General features: G+C 47.3%; 1 protein-coding gene across 4 annotated transcripts in view; it reads right to left on the bottom strand.

Moving 5' to 3' along the window:
• Window positions 1-21,358, bottom strand: part of MCC (MCC regulator of WNT signaling pathway) — a 526,282-nt gene that overhangs the window by 66,571 nt on the left and 438,353 nt on the right. For all 4 annotated transcript variants that reach the window (XM_070796812.1, XM_070796814.1, XM_070796813.1 and 1 more), the window contains 2 exons: window positions 9,218-9,381; window positions 6,534-6,740 (listed from right to left, as the gene is read on the bottom strand). In XM_070796812.1, the coding sequence (XP_070652913.1) occupies window positions 6,534-6,740; window positions 9,218-9,381 (371 nt within the window). The remainder of the gene's footprint in view (window positions 1-6,533; window positions 6,741-9,217; window positions 9,382-21,358) is intronic.

Below are 21,358 nucleotides of genomic sequence, written 5' to 3'. Positions count from 1 at the left end.
GCATTCAGATGAGGAGGAGTCTGTTCAAGTGATGTTTTAGGGAACAGGCTACCATCACCCTGGGTTCCTGAGGGAACACACAGAACAGAGCTGTGTGCTCCTCTTCAGACCTGCACTGGATGTGCAGTGCAAGCAGGAAATAAGCTTCTCATTTGGGAGGCTACTTTGTTACCACTGTGTATCCTATCCTCTCCAGTCACTCAGAAAAGAACCAGCTGGGACCCCCAAACTGAGGTGGAAGGAGAAGACTGGACCAGATCGCCTCCTCTCAGCTCAGGGTTGCTGTTTTGTTTTTTTAAATAAGTATTTTATGAATTTGAACTTAGCAAATATTGGCATCTTCTTCCTCATATAAAGAAACTCCTAAGAGGAAATAGAAAAGGTAAGATATGAACAAATTTCCATCAAGGACAAAACAGAATAACTGCTTCGGTGTGGATATCAAGTTATTAAGGCTGGGAGATGCCGATCACATTCCATAATTCATATTTTACTTTTTGTTTCTTCAATTTGAAAATTAAAGAAAAGTAGAAAGAAAATATATGACTCTTTTCATGGCCTAGGCTTAGCCTCTTAATATTTTAGTGTATTAGCTCCTCTTCTACTTCTATGTATCTATATATATTAAACAACACATAACTGTAAGAATACATCTGTTAGAAAAATAAACTACAGCACTGTCAAAGTGTTCAAGTTCCCTTTGATCCAGGTAGGTCCTTATCCCCTGCCCCTGCCCCCATAACGATTATGAAATTGATCTGCATTTGCTATAATCTAAATAAAATTCACAGTAAACATGAAGGACTATTTTGCAGTCCTGCATTTTCAATATCCAGACAAAAAAAGTATCACAGAGGGGGAGACAAAGTGGGAAGAGGTCACGTGAGATCTAAGGCCAAATAAGGCAAAACGGAGAGGAATCTTTATTTAACCTCTGAAAAGTGTCAACAATTTCACCTCCAGAAATATCTCCGCTGTTACTGATTTTTTCATTAAATATTCCAAAGCGACAATGATGTAGCCTACTGTGCTGTCCTTAGTTGCTCAGTCGTGTTTGACTCTTCGCGACCCTATGGACTGTAGCCCGCAGGGCCCTCTGTTCACAGGGATTCTCCAGGCAAGAATATTGGAGTGAGTTGCCATGCCCTCTGCCAGGGGATCTTCCCAACCCAGGGATCGAACCCAGGTCTCCTGCATTGCAGGTGAAATTTTTTACTGACTGAGCCACCAGGAAAGCCCCAACGTAGCCTACAATGGGAGATGCAGTGAATGGCCGTTTTGGAGGCAGACAAGGCTCTGGACACCTCAGCCTGACGCTTAAATCTTATCTCCCAGTAGGGGCGGGCAGCCTAATAATAAGTATATATTATAAATGAATTAATTAGTATAAAGAAGGATATAATAAAACACATGGTCAACCTTTAAGGTCATTAATCTTTCTCAGCAGGCTTTTTCATTTAATTTAGACTCCTCTCTCTCTAGCCCCCTTAAGCATGAACACTGATTGCCAAGTGCCCTTGGACATAACTTGGGTGAATACTGAAGGCGGATTCGACTGGGTGTTCAGAAGCAGCTCAGTAGTCAGAAACAGGCGCCAGAGGATCGGGAACCAGTGGCTCTAGGCGTGGGTCTTGGAATCACACAGGAGGACGCTGAGTACAGCACGGGGATGAGGGCCACACCTGCGTGTGCACAGGGGCCCGAGCAGGGCTGTGCTGGACTGCCACACTCACAAGACTCCTTCTGCACGAGACTGACCACAGGGGTTCAGTGCAGCGCCACCCCTGCTGACTCACAAAGGCGACCCAAAGGCATCAGCCTGATACCCCTCCAGGAAAAGGAACTGGGAAATGAGTTCATAGGCCAAGGATTCAATCAATCACGTTTACATAATTCAGCCAATAAGAACCCTAGATTTCAAAGTTTGGCTGAACTTCCCTGGTTGGCAAACCTCTGTCTGTGGCCACACATCACAGCGCAAAGCTTTTAGGACTCCAGGGGAAGAAGACAGTGGGACGATTTGTTTTCAGACCTCTTTCAGACGTCACCTATGTGTCTCTTAGTTTGGCTGGTTCTGATTTATATTAATCGATTTTTGCTATAATAAAACATAACTGACTGCAGGACGTTCTGAAGAAGGAATGTGTGTCACCTGTTTCAGATTCAAGGCTATGATTCAATGGGACACAGATTCATGAGCCTGTGGTCACATCCAGTTTGCTTTACTGAACTATCTGAGGAACACACTGACCATTTATGTTACATGGCAGTTGACCTAAACAATTAGGTAAAAAAAATACATAACTGAGAGAGGCTGATCCTTTCTATGAGTTCTCAGGGTGTCTTCTGTGTTCCTGCTCCCTTTCAGCTGACATGTCAATAACTTCATATATGAAGATAACACCACTCTAATGGCAGAAAGTAAAGAACCTCTTATGAGTTGAAAGAGGAGAGTGAAAAAGCTGGGTTAAAACTAACATTCAAAAAACTAATATCATGGTATCCAATCCCATCACTTCATGGCAAATACAAGGGGGAAAAGTGGAAACAGTGACAGACTTTATTTTCCTGGCCTCCAAAATCACAGTGGATGGTGACTGCAGCCATGAAATTCAAAGATGTTTGCTCCTAGGAAGGAAAGCCATGACCAACCTAGACAGTGTATTAAAAAGCAGACACGTTACTTTGCCAACAAAGGTCCACATAGTCAAAGCTATGGTTTTTCCAGTAGTCATGTATGGATGTGAGAGTTGGACCATAAAGAAAGCTGAGCGCTAAAGAACTGATGCTTTCAAACTGTGGTGCTGGAGAATACTCTTGAGAGTCCCTGGTCTGCAAGGAGATCAAGCCAGTCATTCCTAAAGGAAATCAACCCTGAATACTCGTTGGAAGGACTGATGCTGAAGCTCAATACTTTGACCACCTGATGTGAAGAGCTGAGTCATTGGAAAAGACCCTGATGCTGGGAAAGACTGAAGGCAGGGGCAGAAAAGGGAGACAGAGGATGAGACGGTTGGACGGTATCATTGACTCATGGACTTGAGTTTGAGCAAACTCCGGGAGATAGTGAAGGACAAGGAAGCCTGGCATGCTGCAGTCCATGGGGCTGCAGAGTTGGACACGACTTAGTGATTCAGCAACAACTATTGTAAAGACCTGTTTACTTGCCTGTCTGCCAAACATCCCCAAGGCCAGCGTCTGTATCCCGTTCATCAGTATATTCCCTCTGCCCAGCACAGAGGAGAAGACCAGTCATGTTTACAAAATTAATAAATGAATGAAAAGCCAAGTGCTCCCCTTTCTAGAGTAATTAATTTTACTTTGCCTAAATAAAACTCATTTCTTTATGCATGAGGAAATGAGTGGTTCTATTACAGAGCATGCAGAAATAAAGGATTATCTCATTTAATAATGAGCTGGGACCAATAATAAAAATTGTCTGCCTATTGTTCCTTAGTTACTGCTCTGCCAAGTAGCCCAATCTGCTCACTGACATTAAAGGTCTAATTTAATTAAATCATGTACAAGGCTCAAAAAATCTACCAAGAGCACTCTGTTTAATTACAGGCAAGGGGGTAAGCACCAATCCTATTGATCTGATCAGTTCAAATTCTATACAGTGAATGTGGGCAATGGAAAAAAACCAACAACCTGCTTTCCAGGCAACTTTGATGAACTGTGGATTCCGAGTGGCCAGAAAGACAACAAAGGCAAACCAGCCATGTCATCACGTGGAACCACAAGGATGGAACTGACCAAACCTCAGTCACTCCTCAGAGCTGTACATCACGAGGAGAAGACAACCAGCCACAAAAGACAGATTCCTCCTCGGGGAAATGAAACACACTGGGTCATGGTAGGCAGAAGTCATCCAGCATGTAAAATCCAGCAAACTGGCACTCAACGGCCTTGAGCAGATTCTGACACCCACAACTGTCTTGGAATAAAGAGAAATAAATCTAAATCATGGGTACATATACAAACTGGGAATTGCCAGTTGAAGAAGACATACAAGTTCCCTAATATATTTTTATTTGGAGGTAATTAAAATATAAACATATACATTGATATAAAATTGTATTAACTACAGAACTTACATGATAATAAATGCAATCAGAATAAAAGTTTTGAGTACAATGTATGTATGTGTATCTGTGGGTGTCTCTGCAGTTATTCAATGTCCATCTATGAATTCAAATCTATATGGATTCTTAGGGAAAAAAGGTGGTATGGTGTTAATCTTTCCAGACTACTAAACAGGTAACTCTGGACTTCACCCCAAACAATTATGGGTAGTTTTTGAGCAGTTTCTATGTGCCATGCGTTAGTCAAGTGCTTAGATAATTCATGAGGATTACATAGTGTTCCCGCACTGGGCACTATTATTATCCCCATTTCATAGCAGAATAAACTGAGGCACAGAGAGCGTAGGTAACTTCCCAGAGACTCACAGTGGCTTTGGGGGGTCACTCTGTGGCCCCAAGCAGTCACTGAGCCCTGGCACAGAGTGTGACACCATGAGACTATGCTGTCCTTAAGACTGTCCTCCAGAGCTGGAGAGAATACTCAATGAAGGGAAACTGGTTTTTTCTCCTTTGCTAGTCACAATCAAGTGCAGTCTTGTGCTTCAGTATCTCAAGTTCGAGGAGGAAACTTATTCTAAACCACAATATGTAATTAGGCCTAAGACCAACATTTCCTTCACAAAGCAAGCACCAACAGAATGTGTGTGCTAAAAGCAAGCACACCTAATTAGGGCATTAGTCATAATGATCAGGGAATGTAACCCAGGAAATTACATGCGCTGTGGGCCTTAGCACTAAGTAAATGTCCTCAGCTTGCCCAGATAAAGTCTTTGCTGACTGCAATGATTTACACCTGCCGTTGCCAGGACTGGCATCCGATACAGCTGGGTTCTGAAAATAAGCTTATGCATGTGAGTTGAGACAAAATAACACTCAGATATGAGCGTTAGGAAATGCTGGCAATAGCCACAAATGAGGAAAAGAGTTGATAGCATTCAAAAATAGGGCTTTCTTTCATATTCATGCACAATGTCAAGTATGAACACTGTGTGGGGATTAGAAACAATGATGTACACACGCTGCTCTTGGTGAAGCAGGTTAAAGAGCGATGGCAAGACCAAGGTGTATCTTTTTCCTCCTCTGCGCAAAATCACCAGTCAGAGCACAACAGAAAGCAAGCTTCTAATTCTGCCACGATGGAGAAAGAGTAAATAAAGCAGGCCTAGTAATTCAAAGCGAAGTTCAAAGGGAACTGTTTCTGACCAAAGAATTCATTGCCTCACCTCCAGTCCAATGACAAATCAAATGAACAGCCAAACAAAGAAATACTTGTGGGTTCCTAAGAAAAAACTCTATCTTTGGAAAAGTGAGTGCTTAACAACTCTGCCAAACAATTTTATCCTGAAACATCAACTCCTTTAGTAACAGTTGTATTTCCAACCAACCACCAAACAAAGTGGTTCTCAAACCTGTTTGGGTCATAGGGCCATTTAAGCAGGCAGAGGTGACTACAAGGAATTACATATACACACTCAGAACATACACACACACAGAGAGATATATAGGACTATTAACTTTAATGGGCTTCCCTGATAGCTCAGTTGGTAAAGAATCTGCCTACAAGGCAGAAGACCCCAGTTCGATTCCTGGGTCAGGAAGATCCCCTGGAGAAGGGAAAGGCTACCCACTCCAGTATTCTGCCCTGGAGAATTCCATGGACTGTACAGTCCATGGGGTCACAGAGTCAGACATGACTGATTGACTTTTTCACATTAACTCTAATGAGTGTAAAGGACATTTCATATTAGACTCACTATGGATATATGAGAGCAGGTACTATAAATCTAAAGAAACATGATCAGAAGAAACTGCAAAGTGGAAATTCTTTATATTTTTGCAAATTATAAATTATTTGCCTGCTGCTGCTGCTGCTAAGTCGCTTCAGTCATGTCCGACTCTGTGCGACCCCATAGACGGCAGCCCACCAGGCTCCCCCGTCCCTGGGATTCTCCAGGCAAGAACACTGGAGTGGGTTGCCATTTCCTTCTCCAATGCATGAAAGTGAAAAGTGAAAGTGAAGTTGCTCAGTCGTGTACGACTCTTAGCAACCCCATGGACTGCAGCCTACCAGGCTCCTCTGTCCATGGGATTTTCCAGGCAAGAGTACTGGAGTGGGTTGCCATTGCCTTCTCCGAATTATCTGCCTACCTTAAAGTTAGAACCTTTTATCTAAGCTTAGGAAAGACGTGAGTACCCAGAGAATGGCTGAGAATCACTGTGCCAGGATAAATTTTTGCATCCACGAAGATTTGCTGATTGCAGAGAAGAGTGTTTAAAAAAATATCCTACCTGCACGCCTCAGCACTTTCAGATGACTCTCAAGAATGACTTCATACCCAGAAAGGTATGGTGATTCACAAGAGGAGAAATGCCACCGAACCCTCAGGGTGCCCGTGGCTCAAGCAGCCGGCCTCTGGGCCGGCCTCCCCACCAGGGACTGACACTCACCCTCCTCCGCAGCCGGTCGCGCTCCTCCCGGATGGCATTCATGGTGGCCTTGGTCCTGTGCAGCTCCTCCTCCTTGCTGCACAGCATGGCCGTCAGGCTCTCATTCTCCTCCCTCAGCCCCGCCAGCTCCTTCTCCCACCGGGACCGCTCCTCTGCCAGGCTGGGGTACAGGTCCCGGCCGAGGACCCCCTCGATCTCCTCCACTGTCTGGAAAACAGAGCCATGGAGACAAGGCAAGTGAGTTCCCTGGGAAAAAGGGGAAGGGGAGAACACAGGCTAGTCATGGGCAAGTGTCCACAGAGGGGTGGCTTCCATGGTCACTTCACTGCAGAAAGTAATCAAGACGGGCCATCCCCCCAGTCAACCTCTCCCCACTTTCAGAAGAGGCTCTGTCATGGCCTGGGTTATGGTCTGTGTTCCCCGGCAGTCTCCCCTCATGAGAAAAACATGGTCTCTTTCTGGTATTTAAGTCTGTCTGTAATGCGAACAGCCACACAGACATTTATCTCCATCCACGTTCCAGAGTCGGTGAATACACATAACCAGATGGCGAGCCAGTTAGTGATCCTGATAAAGCAAAGGCGAAGTTGCAGACTGCATACAAGATCTAACTTGAAATTTCCTAAATCACAGGTTTCCCATGTTCCAGCTTAGCGATACGATGGGTCACATCACCATTTCCAGGTTTTAGGGTCATATCTGAACAAGAAGATGTGAATAAGGTTCAGTCCCAAGATACGAAAGATGAAAATAAACCTCAGTGACACAGAAAAGAGGGAGCTCATTGTGGAGGTTTCTAAGATAGCAGGGATTTAATTAACATGACAGCTATGAGATTGAAAAGAATAGGATCTTGATAGTACTTGGAGTTTTTTTTTAAACTCACTGAAAACATCAGTATTTAATGAAGAAGAAACATATATAAATTTGAAGAAAAGGAAGAACTCCTTCTGCTTGCTTTCAGAAACTATTCATTCGTGATTATTGTCCTTTGGAAAAGGAAGCACACCCCAAATGATTTGGAAAGAAGAGGTGGAATTACCATGTCGGGGTAGAAGGCAATGAAGAGATGTGACGTGAAATAGGTCTCAGAAATGAGTGGCCTAAGGGTGCAGGGCATTCCAAGTGGCTCTAGCGGTAAAGAACCTGCCTGCCAATGCAAGAGATGTGAGAGACTGGGATTCAATCTCTGGGTTGGCATGTTCCCTGGAAAATTGAACGGCTACCCATTCCAGCATTCTTAACTGGAGAATCCCATGGACAGAGGAGACTGGCGGGCTACAGTCCATGGGGTTGCAAAGAGTCAGACATGACTGAAGCGACTTAGCTGGCACAGGGTGCTTGCTCTTGGATGCTCACATTGGTGCCCCGATGAGGACAGTTACTCTTGCTGCCACTTTCCACATGCAGTGCTTTGTCCTTACTCTCAAATCAGAGACTTCTGCCCTATTCAGTCCTGCTCCAGGGCCTGCTCTGTCCCTTGCTGGTTGGCAGAAACCTGTGGCTTCCTCTTCCCCTTGATGCTAAGGCTTGGGCTAGTACCCAAGCTGACATTACAATCACATACAGGGCCTGGAGATTCCAGAGAGAAAAACGCTAGTGGCTGCTTCCCCAAACCACATCAACTGTATATTTATAATTGTGATGAATAAAGATGGGAAACCAGATGTATTATTAACATGAATCATGGTTTACCTCGAGATACCACAGCTCTTCTGTGAAATCCAGGATTCCTGTCAATAGAAAGTTGGGCCCTTAGTCCTCAAACATTTTTCAGAGAACATCACATTTCCACTTGACACAGGCTCCTTTCAGACTTTCCAGTGTGAACTGATATGCCTAGGTCACTAAGCTCTGGGGAAGTAATATAAAGATACCAGAGGCCCTGTATCAAGAGGACTTGATGTTCCCACAGTTCCAAGGTGAGTTTGTGCAGATACAGCAAATTCTTCTCACCTGGTGCTCCCTAAGCAGTAAGATAAGTCAGCGAGTCAAAGTCGCTCAGTTGTGCCCGACTCTTTGTGACCCCATGGACTATAGTCTGTCAGGCTCCTCTGTCCGTAGAATTCTCCAGCACGAATACTGGAATGGGTTGCCATTACCTTCTCCAGAGGATCTTCCCTACCCAGGGATCGAACCTGGGTCTCCCTCCTTGTATCATCGCAGGCAGATTCTTTACCATCTGAGCCACCAGGGAAGCCCAAGGTGAGTGCACAGCAAAGGCGGGACTGAGGCCCAATCTAGTACGCTCAGGGTAGATGACTCATTCAGACCCTTTGTTAGCACCATGAATTGATAACTCTAGAAATAATATTCTAGAAGCCTGAAAGCTTTAATAAAATTTCCAAGTTAATCTTACAACCTCAGAATGCTGTATGATGAACCAACTAAAATGACACCGTTCAATACTATTAGTCTCACAGCTTCCAAGGAAGTGGTCATTTTTGCAGCAAAGACAGTGATCTTGAGTATTGATCAAATGACTTTCTCGGATATGATTCAACCAGCAAAAATGTACAGGGCTCCAGCTTCTCCCTGGTGGCCCAACTTTGGAATGGCCTTTTTAGAAATACCCACCCCCTAATAGATATTCGAGAAAAACAGCACTTTAGACGAAAGGAATCTGATCATTTCCCTCATATGATCTGAGAGTCACACAGAGGGAGTGGGGTGGGGGGTCCTACCTTGATGGCCAAGTCACAGCGCTCGCTGGCTGTGGTCAGCTGCTCGATGTGTCTGTCCACCTCCGCCACCGAGAGGCTGCAGCTGCTCTTTTTCCTGCAGCAGACCACGTTCTCCAGCCCCGTCAGCACCCTCTGCAGCTCCGAGTTCAGGTCACTGCAGTTGTCTGCAAGCAGATGTGGACATGAGTTAAGCAGGAAGGTGGGCATGAGCGCTCTCTGTTTTGATTATGGAGAAGAACCTGTTTAGGTACAATGGACGGCAGTGCAGCTGGATGGCAAAGTTTAACACTATGCAGCCTCACCGTTTGAGGCCTGGGGCCAATGCAAAGGCTTTAAGGAGTTTCAGACCATGGCCATTTTCTAGACAGCCATGCCATGCTGCATTCTCTCACTTTTCACTCAAAAGCAGCTACAGCTCAAATTTCTCTAGTAAGAACAAAGAAGTGTCCTAGGAGGGGCTATGGGACTTCTGGTCAACCTTCCTGCTCAGTTATTCAAATAAGGACTGATTTCACAAAGAGTTTTAGCTAAAAAGATCTGATAACTACTAAATGAACAAAACAAACCCCAGAGTGAGCAGAGACACTAGGTGCTTTGTTGTTGTTCAAAAACAAAAACTGTATAAGAAACAGTCAGTTTCTGCCCTCAGTCAGCTTATAATCAGGATTTTTTTCTTCTGACTGGTGTAACCAATCAACAGGCTTTACCATTGCAATTTATACCACCTTCTTCCATCAGAGGAAAAACAAACTGTTTTAACAAACTCCATATTGTTCTCCATGTGAATGCCTTGTAAGCAATTCTAATAATTTGATTCTGACTTTAAAATCTGGGTTATTTTTAATTGTGAGACACCCAAGGCCTGGTTAGGAAAAGAAAATTAATTATAATCTTAATGTGAACTAGATGTATTTTAAAAGATAATTTTGTTGGGGGAAAAATCCCCTTAAAGTCAAATGTAATACAAACAGTTCAGTTCAGTTCAGTCGCTCATTCGTGTCCAACTCTTTGCAACCCCATGAATCACAGCATGCCAGGCCTCCCTGTCCATCACCAACACCCAGAGTTCACTCAGACTCACGTCCATCGAGTCGGTGATGCCATCCAGCCATCTCATCCTCTGTCGTCCCCTTCTCCTCCTGCCCCCAATCCCTCCCAGCATCAGAATCTTTTCCAATGAGTCAACTCTTCACATGAGGTGGCCAAAGTACTGGAGTTTCAGCTTCAGCATCAGTCCTTCCAATGAACACCCAGGGCTGATCTCCTTCAGAATGGACTGGTTGGATCTCCTTGCAGTCCAAGGGACTCTCAGGAGTCTTCTCCAACACCACAGTTCAAAAAGTTCAAAAGCATCAATTCTTTGGTGCTCAGCTTTCTTCACAGTCCAACTCTCACATCCATACATGACCACTGGAAAAACCACAGCCTTGACTAGATGGAACTTTGTTGGCAAAGTAATGTCTCTGCTTTTCAATATGCTATCTAGGTTGGTCATAACTTTTCTTCCAAGGAGAGTAAGCATCTTTTAATTTCATGGCTGCAGTCACCATCTGCAGTGATTTTGGAGCCCAGAAAAATTAAGTCTGACACTGTTTCCCCATCTATTTCCCATGAAGTGGTGGGACCAGATGCCATGATCTTTGTTTTCTGAATGTTGAGCTTTAAGCCAACTTTTTCACTCTCCTCTTTCACTTTCATGAAGAGGCTTTTGAGTTCCTCTTCACTTTCTGCCATAAGGGTGGTGTCATCTGCATATCTGAGGTTATTGATATTTCTGCCCTCAATCTTGATTCTAGCTTGTGCTTCTTCCAGCCCAGCATTTCTCATAATGTACTCTGTATAGAAGTTAAATAAGCAGGGTGACACAAGGCCTTGGTGTACTCCTTTTCCTATTTAGAACCAGTCTGTTGTTCCATGTCCAGTTCTAACCATTGCTTCCTGACCTGCATATAGGTTTCTCAAGAGGCAGGTAAGGTAGTCTGGTATTCCCATCTCTTTCAGAATTTTCTACAGTTTATTGTGATCCACACAGTCAAAGGTTTTGGCATAGTCAATAAAGCAGAAATAGATGTTTTTCTGGAACTCTCTTGCTTTTTCCATGATCCAGCGGATGTTGGCAATTTGATCTCTGGTTCCTCTGCCTTTTCTAAAACCAGCTTGAACATCAGGAAGTTCATGGTTCATGTATTGCTGAAGCCTGGCTTGGAGAATTTTGAGCATTACTTTACTAGCGTGTGAGATGAGTGCAATTGTGCCGTAGTTTGAGCATTCTTTGGCATTGCCTTTCTTTGGGATTGGAATGAAAACTGACCTTTTCCAGTCCTCTGGCCACTGCTGAGTTTTCTAAATTTGCTGGGATATCTCAGCCTATTTTGGATTCTATGTATCATTACACCACTCAATTCCTATAGCAAGACAGCTGTTAAGTATAGTAATTTACCAAAGGATACCTCTCCCTTACATTCATGAAAGACGCTTCAAGTCTTCACACTTCCCTCCTCATCCCTTCTCATCACTGGTTCCATGCAATAAAACAGCCAGTTGCCTTTGATCCTTACCTGTAGAAGGCTTCAAGAAACTCTCAACAGTACAATAAGAGGATTTCTCAGAATATTTTGTTCAATTTTATTTGATTGCCTATATCTGTTGTTTAGCTAAGTTGCGTTCAACTCTTCGTGATCCCATGGACTGTAGCCTGTCAGGCTCTTCTGTTCATGTAATTTCCCAGGCAAGGATACTGGAGTGGGTTGCCATTTCCTCCTCCAGGGGATCTTCCTGACCCAGTGATCAAATTAGCATCTCCTGCACTTGCAGGCAGATTCTTTACCACTGAGTCACCAGGGAAGCCCCGGTATCTACAGGGAAGCCATATATCTACAAGTACCTAAATCCAGACAAAGAAAGGTCTGATGCTTTCACTGCAAACAATGAACACAACGATTCCCCCTCTTCTCCAAACTGTATTCTCCACCTCTCCCAGCTCTGTGAGTAGCAATACCATCCACCCAGTTATTCTGGTTAACTCTCATGACACCTTGATTTCCTTGTGTTTATGCTCTGAACCCAATCCATCTTATGACTGCAACCTCTAAAACACCCCCAAATTGACCTCTTTGGACCATTTTCACTGACACCATTCTTGGTCCAAGCCATCATCATTTCTCCATTGAACCACCTGAATAACCTCCCACTTCTAGTCCCTGCACTGTAGCCAAAGTGAATCTCTTAAGGACATAAGCCAGACCATGTTACTCCCTGGCCCAAACCATTATATGGCTTCCCCTTCATTCAATTGAAATCGCAACCCACTCCAGTATTCTTGCCTGGAAAATCCCATGGATGGAGCCTGGTAGGCCACAGTCCATGGGGTTGCAAAGAGTTGGATACGACTGAGCGACTTCACTTCTTCATTCAACTGAAGTCTAAACTCCTTACCAGAGTCTGTAAGACTGCATGATCAACACTGTTGATGTTTCAACCCAGGCTGTACCATGGAACTCCCGGGAGAGCCTTTATAAAACACCAGTGTCCAGGCCCCACCCAGGCCAGTTAGATCACAATCTCCAGAGGAGGAGTTTCAGCACTGGAAAAAATTTTTAGGCTCATCAGATAACTCTAACATGCATTCGTGGTGGGAACCACTGGTCTCACTGGTCCTTGTCTCCTCTGTCAACCTTCCACCTCATCACTATGCTATATTCACACTCCTGCTTCCTCTCCACCCCGGAAGATGCCAATCTCCCGTCTGCCCTAAAGCTTCCTTTTCCTTTGTTGTTTCCTCCGCTGATAATGATTTCCACCCAAATCTCCTCCTACGTTCGGCTCTCAGCTCAAATGCCACCTCCTCACCAAGTTCTTCTCTGTCTGAGGCACGGGGCTCCACCTCTTCCCCTTCAGTCCCTTTTCTGTGATCCTGTCTTCTCCATGGCAAGTATCACTATCTGCTCTGATGTAGGTGTGGGTCATGTCCTCTACTCAAGTGTAAGCTTCAAGAAAAAAGGGACTTTGATCTTTCTCCTCACTTTATCTCCAACACAGGATAGGCCGTTACAAGCTATTTTTAAAGTGAGCAAATCTAAACACGACATCATTACATATTTAAGAGCCAACAAGACTAGAAACACAGACTGTCAACAGCAGATGTTTCACACGCACCTTATGTTTTTCTGTCCTCAATATGGATCACGTGCTGAGCTGCAGACAGCAGGACAATCCCCACTGCACAAGTACTCTGGAGATGGAGGGTAGGTGCCCACCACTAACTCAGGACAAAGAGGTCCAGAGTCAGGAGTGGCGCTCCTGAGTGCGCACGTATGCTGTGGAAATGTGTGTTAATTCCATTAACAACCAGAGAAGTTTCTCCAAATGATCATTTACCTTGAGGTGCTGAGTTTCCTGGCACCCTGAGCTGGAGCTAACACACACTCCTGAATTATTTGCATGAGTACGTGCTCCTGAGCGGGGCGAGGAAGGAAGATGCCTCTGTTCAGCCATTCATAAGGATCTCCCTAGCACAGCCCCACCTGATGCAATGATCATCCTGGACATGTCTGCTGAGGGGCCTTCACAGCAGGCCTGGAGAAGGTGCCACCAGACTGGGCCCTGAGTACACTGGGCTACAGGGAACAGAAGGACAGTGTAGGGATCTGATCAGTCTTTCTCATTCTTGAACCAGCTGCTGAGCCCTGGCCTCAGGCTGGAAGCAGGGTACAGAGATGAACACCAGACTCTCAACTCTGGGAGCTCACAGGTGTACATGGCAAAAGCCATGGCCCCCTTTCCCAGCTGTCCACCACCATGCTGGGGAAAGTAACCACAGATACCACAATGCAAGTATAGGACAGGGCATCAAGAAGACAGAGGGAGGCATCGAAGTTAACATGCAGACTGCAGCTCAGGGGCATCTTCTGTTCACACTCAGAGGACGACAGATGTTTTCCTTGGTCTTAGGAAGCCCAGTGCGAATCACACAGGCTGATGATGAGCCCCACACGCTCCTGCCTTCTACCCACAGGTTTTACACAAGCCCCACTAGGTGATCAGGTGACACCTGGCTGTCTTTTGTCAGTGTTCCCGGTTCAGGGCCTCACAGGATGACAGGGTGGCCAACAGGACAGATACTCTGGGTGCCCTGTCGATGCCGTCGCTTTATACCACACACTCACCACCACTTACCCCACATGAGTGGCCTTATCCCTCAGTCTGTGGCATATTCTAAATGCAGACTGAGAACACATCTTCAATTCCTTCCTTTGGCCTCCAATGCCCTGCACAGTCAGCTCCCTCCCAGGCACTGGAGCTCCCACATTGAAGGCCAAGGAAGTTGGAGTCTTTGCAAAAGACCAAAGGTGTCAGTTAAGGGACCAGAGGTGCAAGACAAGCCCAGACAGGGAACAAGTATCCCAGAACAGACAAAAGGTGCCTCCTTTATAAATCAAAGCCACAGTGAAACACCACCCTAGGCCCAAGAGGATGGCTACTAGCAACAACAACAACACAGGTGTTGGCGAGGAAGTGGAGGAACTGGGGCCCTTGCGCACTGCTGGTGGGAATGGGGCCCTTGCGCACTGCTGGTGGGAATGGGGCCCTTGCGCACTGCTGGTGGGAATGGGGCCCTTGCGCACTGCTGGTGGGAATGGGGCCCTTGCGCACTGCTGGTGGGAATGGGGCCCTTGCGCACTGCTGGTGGGAATGGGGCCCTTGCGCACTGCTGGTGGGAATGGGGCCCTTGCGCACTGCTGGTGGGAATGGGGCCCTTGCGCACTGCTGGTGGGAATGGGGCCCTTGCGCACTGCTGGTGGGAATGGGGCCCTTGCGCACTGCTGGTGGGAATGGGGCCCTTGCGCACTGCTGGTGGGAATGGGGCCCTTGCGCACTGCTGGTGGGAATGGGGCCCTTGCGCACTGCTGGGGGGAATGGGGCCCTTGCGCACTGCTGGGGGGAATGGGGCCCTTGCGCACTGCTGGTGGGAATGGGGCCCTTGCGCACTGCTGGTGGGAATGGGGCCCTTGCGCACTGCTGGGGGGAATGGGGCCCTTGCGCACTGCTGGGGGGAATGGGGCCCTTGCGCACTGCTGGGGGGAATGGGGCCCTTGCGCACTGCTGGGGGGAATGGGGCCCTTGCGCACTGCTGGTGGGAATGGGGCCCTTGCGCACTGCTGGTGGGAATGGGGCCCTTGCGCACTGCTGGTGGGAATGGGGCCCTTGCGCACTGCTGGTGGGAATGGGGCCCTTGCGCACTGCTGGTGGGAATGGGGCCCTTGCGCACTGCTGGTGGGAATGGGGCCCTTGCGCACTGCTGGTGGGAATGGGGCCCTTGCGCACTGCTGGTGGGAATGGGGTCCTTGCGCACTGCTGGGGGGAATGGGGCCCTTGCGCACTGCTGGTGGGAATGGGGCCCTTGCGCACTGCTGGTGGGAATGGGGCCCTTGCGCACTGCTGGTGGGAATGGGGCCCTTGCGCACTGCTGGTGGGAATGGGGCCCTTGCGCACTGCTGGTGGGAATGGGGTCCTTGCGCACTGCTGGGGGGAATGGGGCCCTTGCGCACTGCTGGTGGGAATGGGGCCCTTGCGCACTGCTGGTGGGAATGGGGTCCTTGCGCACTGCTGGTGGGAATGGGGTCCTTGCGCACTGCTGGTGGGAATGGGGCCCTTGCGCACTGCTGGTGGGAATGGGGTCCTTGCGCACTGCTGGGGGGAATGGGGCCCTTGCGCACTGCTGGTGGGAATGGGGCCCTTGCGCACTGCTGGTGGGAATGGGGTCCTTGCGCACTGCTGGGGGGAATGGGGCCCTTGCGCACTGCTGGTGGGAATGGGGCCCTTGCGCACTGCTGGTGGGAATGGGGTCCTTGCGCACTGCTGGTGGGAACAGTAAAATGGCGCAACTGCTTTGGAAAACAGCACGGCAGTTCCTCAAAAAGTAAGAGCGGAACTCCCACGGGATCCAACAACTCCACGCTGGGTACGAGTCCAGAGGAACTGAAAGCAGGACCTCAAACAGATCCTCGTATATCACGCCATGAGCAGCATTGTTCGTAACAGCCAAAAGACGGAAATACCCCAAGTGTCAGTTGGCAGATGAATGGATAAACAAAGTGTGGTATACACATACAACGAGGTATTATTCAGCTTTAAAAAGGAAGGAAACTTGGACACCTGCTCCAACATGGATGAACCTTAAAGACATTACGCTAAGGGAAACAAGCAGTACAAAAAGACAAATACTTTATGATTCCACTTATATGGGGGCTCTAAGGTGGTCAAGTTCACAGAGACAGAAAGTAAGATGGTGGTTACCAGAGGCTGGGGGTGAGGGGTGGCAGCGGGCACTGTTTGATGGGTACACTGTCAGTTCTCTAAGGTAAACACAAACGTCCTGGAGCGCTGCCGCATGCCAATGTGAATACAAGTAACGGCATGGACCAGTACACTTAAAGATGGTTAAGCCGATGTTCATAGCTGCATGATTCACAGGAGTCAAAGGATGGAATAACCCAAGTTATCTGTTGACAGATGAACAGATACGCAAAATGTGACATAAACACACAATCTAATGTGACTCAGCCTTAAAAGGGAACAGAATTTCTATACTGCTACAACACGGATGACCCTTGAAAATATTAGGCTGTGTGAAATAAGTCAGTCACAGAGGGGCAAGTGTATGCTTCCATTTATATGAGGTACCTGGAACAGGCAAATTCGTAGAGACAGCAAGCAGAAGAGAGGTTACTGGGGTTGGGCGAATGGGGCAATACTGCTTAATGAACAGAGTTTCTGTCTGGGAGGATAAGAAGGTTCTGGGAATGGGCAGTGGAGATAGCTGCACAACTCTGAATGTTCTCAGGGTCACTGGTGTGAAGGGTCACCAGAGGCAGACTCACCGTGGCACCTCAGGCTGTGCTTGCCTCCTGGAGGAAAGGCAATGGCTCGGTGCCACATCCATGGGGCAGAGAGGGTGCCTTTTGTATCAAACACACATTCCTCCCCAGAGGTCATTTCGGAAAACACAAGACTGGGCTCAGAGACAGACTGAGGAAGCAGATGGGGCTCGCAAAGCTGCTGCAGCTGACTCTTCTACTTAGTCCTGAGCTTCCCGGTGACCATGGCAAAAATCAGAGATCTCCTGTCAGAGAAGAGGAAGCATAACAAAGGAGATGGCGTGTTCTTAGAAATAGATGCTCAAAGAATTCAGGTGCATGAGACAGCACACATGGTGCGAAGTGATGTGACTGCCAGTTGCTTCAGCCACAGCTCACACACGCAGATTTCATATGGTTTCTTCTGATGCTAATTTTCAATTAAATTTAAGCTGTAGACCATTCAAGTACAGTGGAAAGGGAATTCTGGCATGGACTAAGCTCACACAGTCTTGGCACTCTGCCTTCCAGTTGCCTAATTAGCTGTAAAGATGAAACCAGGACACAGAGGGATAAATGGAATGACATCTCCCTTCAACTAGAGAACACAAACCAACTTCCAGTAGCCAAAAAGGTGTTTTGACTGGATGTTAGGGTTTGATATCTGGCCCAACCTTTTTTTTTAAAAAACAAAAACAAAACGATTCTTAATTGCCAACATTTAAACATTATTAGAATTTACAGCTATTTCTGTAAAATTAGAAGGTGGGGCAACCATGGGCCCAGCTCCTCCCATGCAGCAACGTGTGCAGTGGCCAGCAGTGACCCCTTTAGACTCAGCAGGCCACGCTCTCCACTGCTCTGCCCACTGCCCTCGCCGCAGCTGCGGCTGCTGTCTTTTCTAAACAGCAGCACCCTCCCCCGGACCCCAGTAAGACTTCTAATTGGAAGAGACAGCTCAGGTTGTTTTTCTAAGGAGAATCCAGAGCTTAGGTTTTTATGTTGCTGTTTGAGGGAGACCGAGGTACCTGGGAAGCCTGGGAAGGAGGTCAGAGGACACTCTTGGCTACGGGGATGAAGCCCCGTCAGCAGCGTTGCTTGGTTAAGCAAACACTGGTGGGCAAAGCTACTTTTCCTCTTTCTCCCTCAGGATCAACCAGGCCTCTCCCCAGTGTTGTATACAATAAACTAGAGGAGAACTGGTTCATTCTGAATCCAGTGTTAAAAGCTGGCCCTACTGTTTCTGAACCCCAGGCAAAAACCCTAATCCAGATAAAAATACAGCTGAAGAGACTCGAAAGTAGAAATATTCCCCTATTCCTCTGAATTCAAGCAGCGAGCATTTACCAGAAGATACCTGCTCCAAAATATTGTCCCAACTTCAAACGTAACTACTCCAAGGGCTCGGCACTCTCTTCAGAGTGATGTATCTGCTGAGTTTGGAAGCCTCTCATTCTCTTCTTCACAATGTTTTTTTGTTTTTTTTTTTTTAAAGATACTGGACTTTCAGAACTTATTTTTGGCTGTGCTGGGTCTTCACTGCTGCATAGGCTTTTCTCTGGTTGTGGTGAGTGGGGGCAGCTCTCTAGTTTCAGTGACCGGGCTTCTCCTTGTAGGGGTTTCTCTTGGTCGTGGATTCCGGGCTCTAGAGCAAGCAGGCTTCAGTAGTTGAGGATTCCGGGCTCTAGAGCAAGCAGGCTTCAGTAGTTGAGGCTCCCAGGCTCTAGAGCACAGGCTCAACAGTTATGGCCCCTGAGCTGAGTTGCTCCACAGCATGTGGGATTTTCTCAGAACAGGGATTGAACTCGTGTCTCCTGCACTGGCAGGCAGACTCTTGACCACTGACCCACGAGGGAAGCCCATAATGGCTCTTTTTAAAGCTTTGCCTTAAAGTCTCCTCTTCCAGGAAGGCTTCCCTGATTGCCTACAGTCTCCTATTTCTTTCTTTGAGGCATCATATTCCCTGTCATTACCTGGTATCTGAAACATGGACCCTACAAAGCCTGGATCTGGGGAATGGGGACTCTGTTCATCCATCCTCATGTTTGGAGATGCTCACACCACCAGGCATGGAGGAGTGTTTAATAAAGTCCGCATGAGTTAAACATGTGGAAGAAATGACAGACTTGTTCTAAGACAACTTTTAAAAGCATCAAGTCTTTGTGAGGCTGCTTATTGACCAAATATCTTCAAATCAAAGACCTATTACATGAGAGACCACACGCTGCTAAAGCGGAAGAAGGCCTTCAGGTAATAAGAGGGATCCCCAAGGAGGATGCTTCCATGGAAGGCAGGGATATTAGCCAGTGAATCTCAGCTGGTCTGAGAAACAGAAGCAGCTGTAGGCCTGCTGGGAAATGCCCGAAAGCCCTCCGGTGTAAGCGTGGCACGTCAGGCTGTAACGAGAACCCATGTGGTCTTCCAAGGGCTGACCCACAGCCCCCACTGCTGTTCTGACCAGGCACATGTCACGCCTTGTAAAGCCACTGAAAGAGCTACAGGTTTTTCCAGCATCAAGACAGATGTTCCGCTAAGAGGCGAGAGGTGACATCCTAGGAAGGGAGGACCCTGGGTCCTGCCGGGCCCCACCGCTGAAACTAGCTGAACCCAGGAGGGTTTAGGCCTCCTTTATTGGCCTACCATCCACTCTGCATGCAGCACAGCCCTCCCTAACTCCAGCAAGGAACCGACAAAGCCAGGACAAAACAACAGAAGCTGACAGAACAGTCAACTTTTGGGTCTAAGTGCCAAGGAGAAGGCAGAAGGGGCTGAGAGGAAAGGAATAAGAGAGTATTCAGAGGTTACATCCTGCATCACGTACACAGTGTCGGTGTCTACTGAAGAGGATTCATGAGAATGATGCTATAGTCTAAAAGCATCCTAACATCACAAGTAGTGGACGAACGGACATTCTGTACCTCCAGCTGCAACTCAGTAGCGAGGACACATGCATATCACCTATGCATATCCTTGCAAAAACAGGTTAATCTCAAATAAGAAAACAATCAGACCATGAAGACCGAGGGGTTTTCTATGACACCATTAACCCAGCCTGCTCAACATGTCTGTGTCATGAGAGACGAAAATGTGGGTACCTGTTCTAGATAAAGGAGAGAAGAAAGACACGGTAACTAAACAGAGTGTGTGAGCCCTGACTGATCCTGGACACTGAGCAACAGTGACAGAAGGCAGGAATGGGGCATGTGGGGAGCATATACGTGGACCGCAGGTAGCTGGTGTTCCACCAGTGGTCAGATTCTCAGGTGGGCTAACGGTGCTGAGACGGTCCGTGTTCTTAAGAGGCTGGTGCTCATGTATTTAGGGTGAAGCAGCATGGTGTCTGCCTCTCACCGTCAAACTGCTCAGAAAACAACATTCTCCAAGTGCAAGAGGGAAAAATACCAAATGTAAAATGTTACCCATTGATGAGTCTAGGTGAAGGGTTTAGGGGGTTCATTGTGTCTTTTATGTCAGTTTAAAGTTTTTCAAAATAAAAAGTCGAGGTAAAAACAAATACTGCAACCCTCGAGGCAAAGAGGTCTGACAGCTTGGAAATGTTGGTGGCTAGATTAACTCCGGGGCCAGTGTGATGACTGATCTCTCAACCAGCTACAAGAACAGGATGCCACCCACATCCCCCGCAAGAACACAGATCCCGCTCAGGGTGTGAGCACAGGCAGCCAGCCCCTGCCTTGCGGGTCCTGACTTTACCGGGCGGGCAGAGCCTCCTCAGCGCTGCTTTCCCCACAGACTTCCCCTGTAGCACATCTCACCGGTCGGGGGTGTGTTCCGTCCTTGCTGCTGTCACCGTGCGGTTTTGACGCAGTGTGTTTTTCTACAGCAGTACACGCAGCCTTCGACGGCATGAAGGCCTCACCCCTGCCCCTCAGGACCCTCCTCTCAGCTGCCACAGCCCTCACACAATCCCATCACCCACTTCACCCCGGCCTCGGAGGCCGAAGAGTTCTGACAGGGGTCTCCAGAGACCAAGGCTCTAACAAACCGGGAGAAGTTCCAACTGAACATGTGATCAGTCTACTTCTGTGAAGACTAACCACTTGAATTGGCACAGCTTTAAGAGTAAGAAAATATCCAGTATTGCAAAGGGTGAGGAGCCTTAGGGGCAGAAAGGGGATGCGATTTGGCATTCTCCATGCACAGCCTTCAAGATGGCTCTGCACCTGTGCCTCTGAGAGGTTACCCTGAAGACACAGTTACAAGTGCACTTAGAGGACAAACCCTAGCCCCTCACTACACCCCAAGGCCCCCTAGTTGCCTGCCCAGC

The sequence above is a fragment of the Bos indicus genome, chromosome 10, assembly GCF_029378745.1.
Source record: "Bos indicus isolate NIAB-ARS_2022 breed Sahiwal x Tharparkar chromosome 10, NIAB-ARS_B.indTharparkar_mat_pri_1.0, whole genome shotgun sequence".
Lineage (NCBI taxonomy): Eukaryota > Metazoa > Chordata > Mammalia > Artiodactyla > Bovidae > Bos > Bos indicus.
This window is presented reverse-complemented; position numbering and strand designations above follow the sequence as displayed.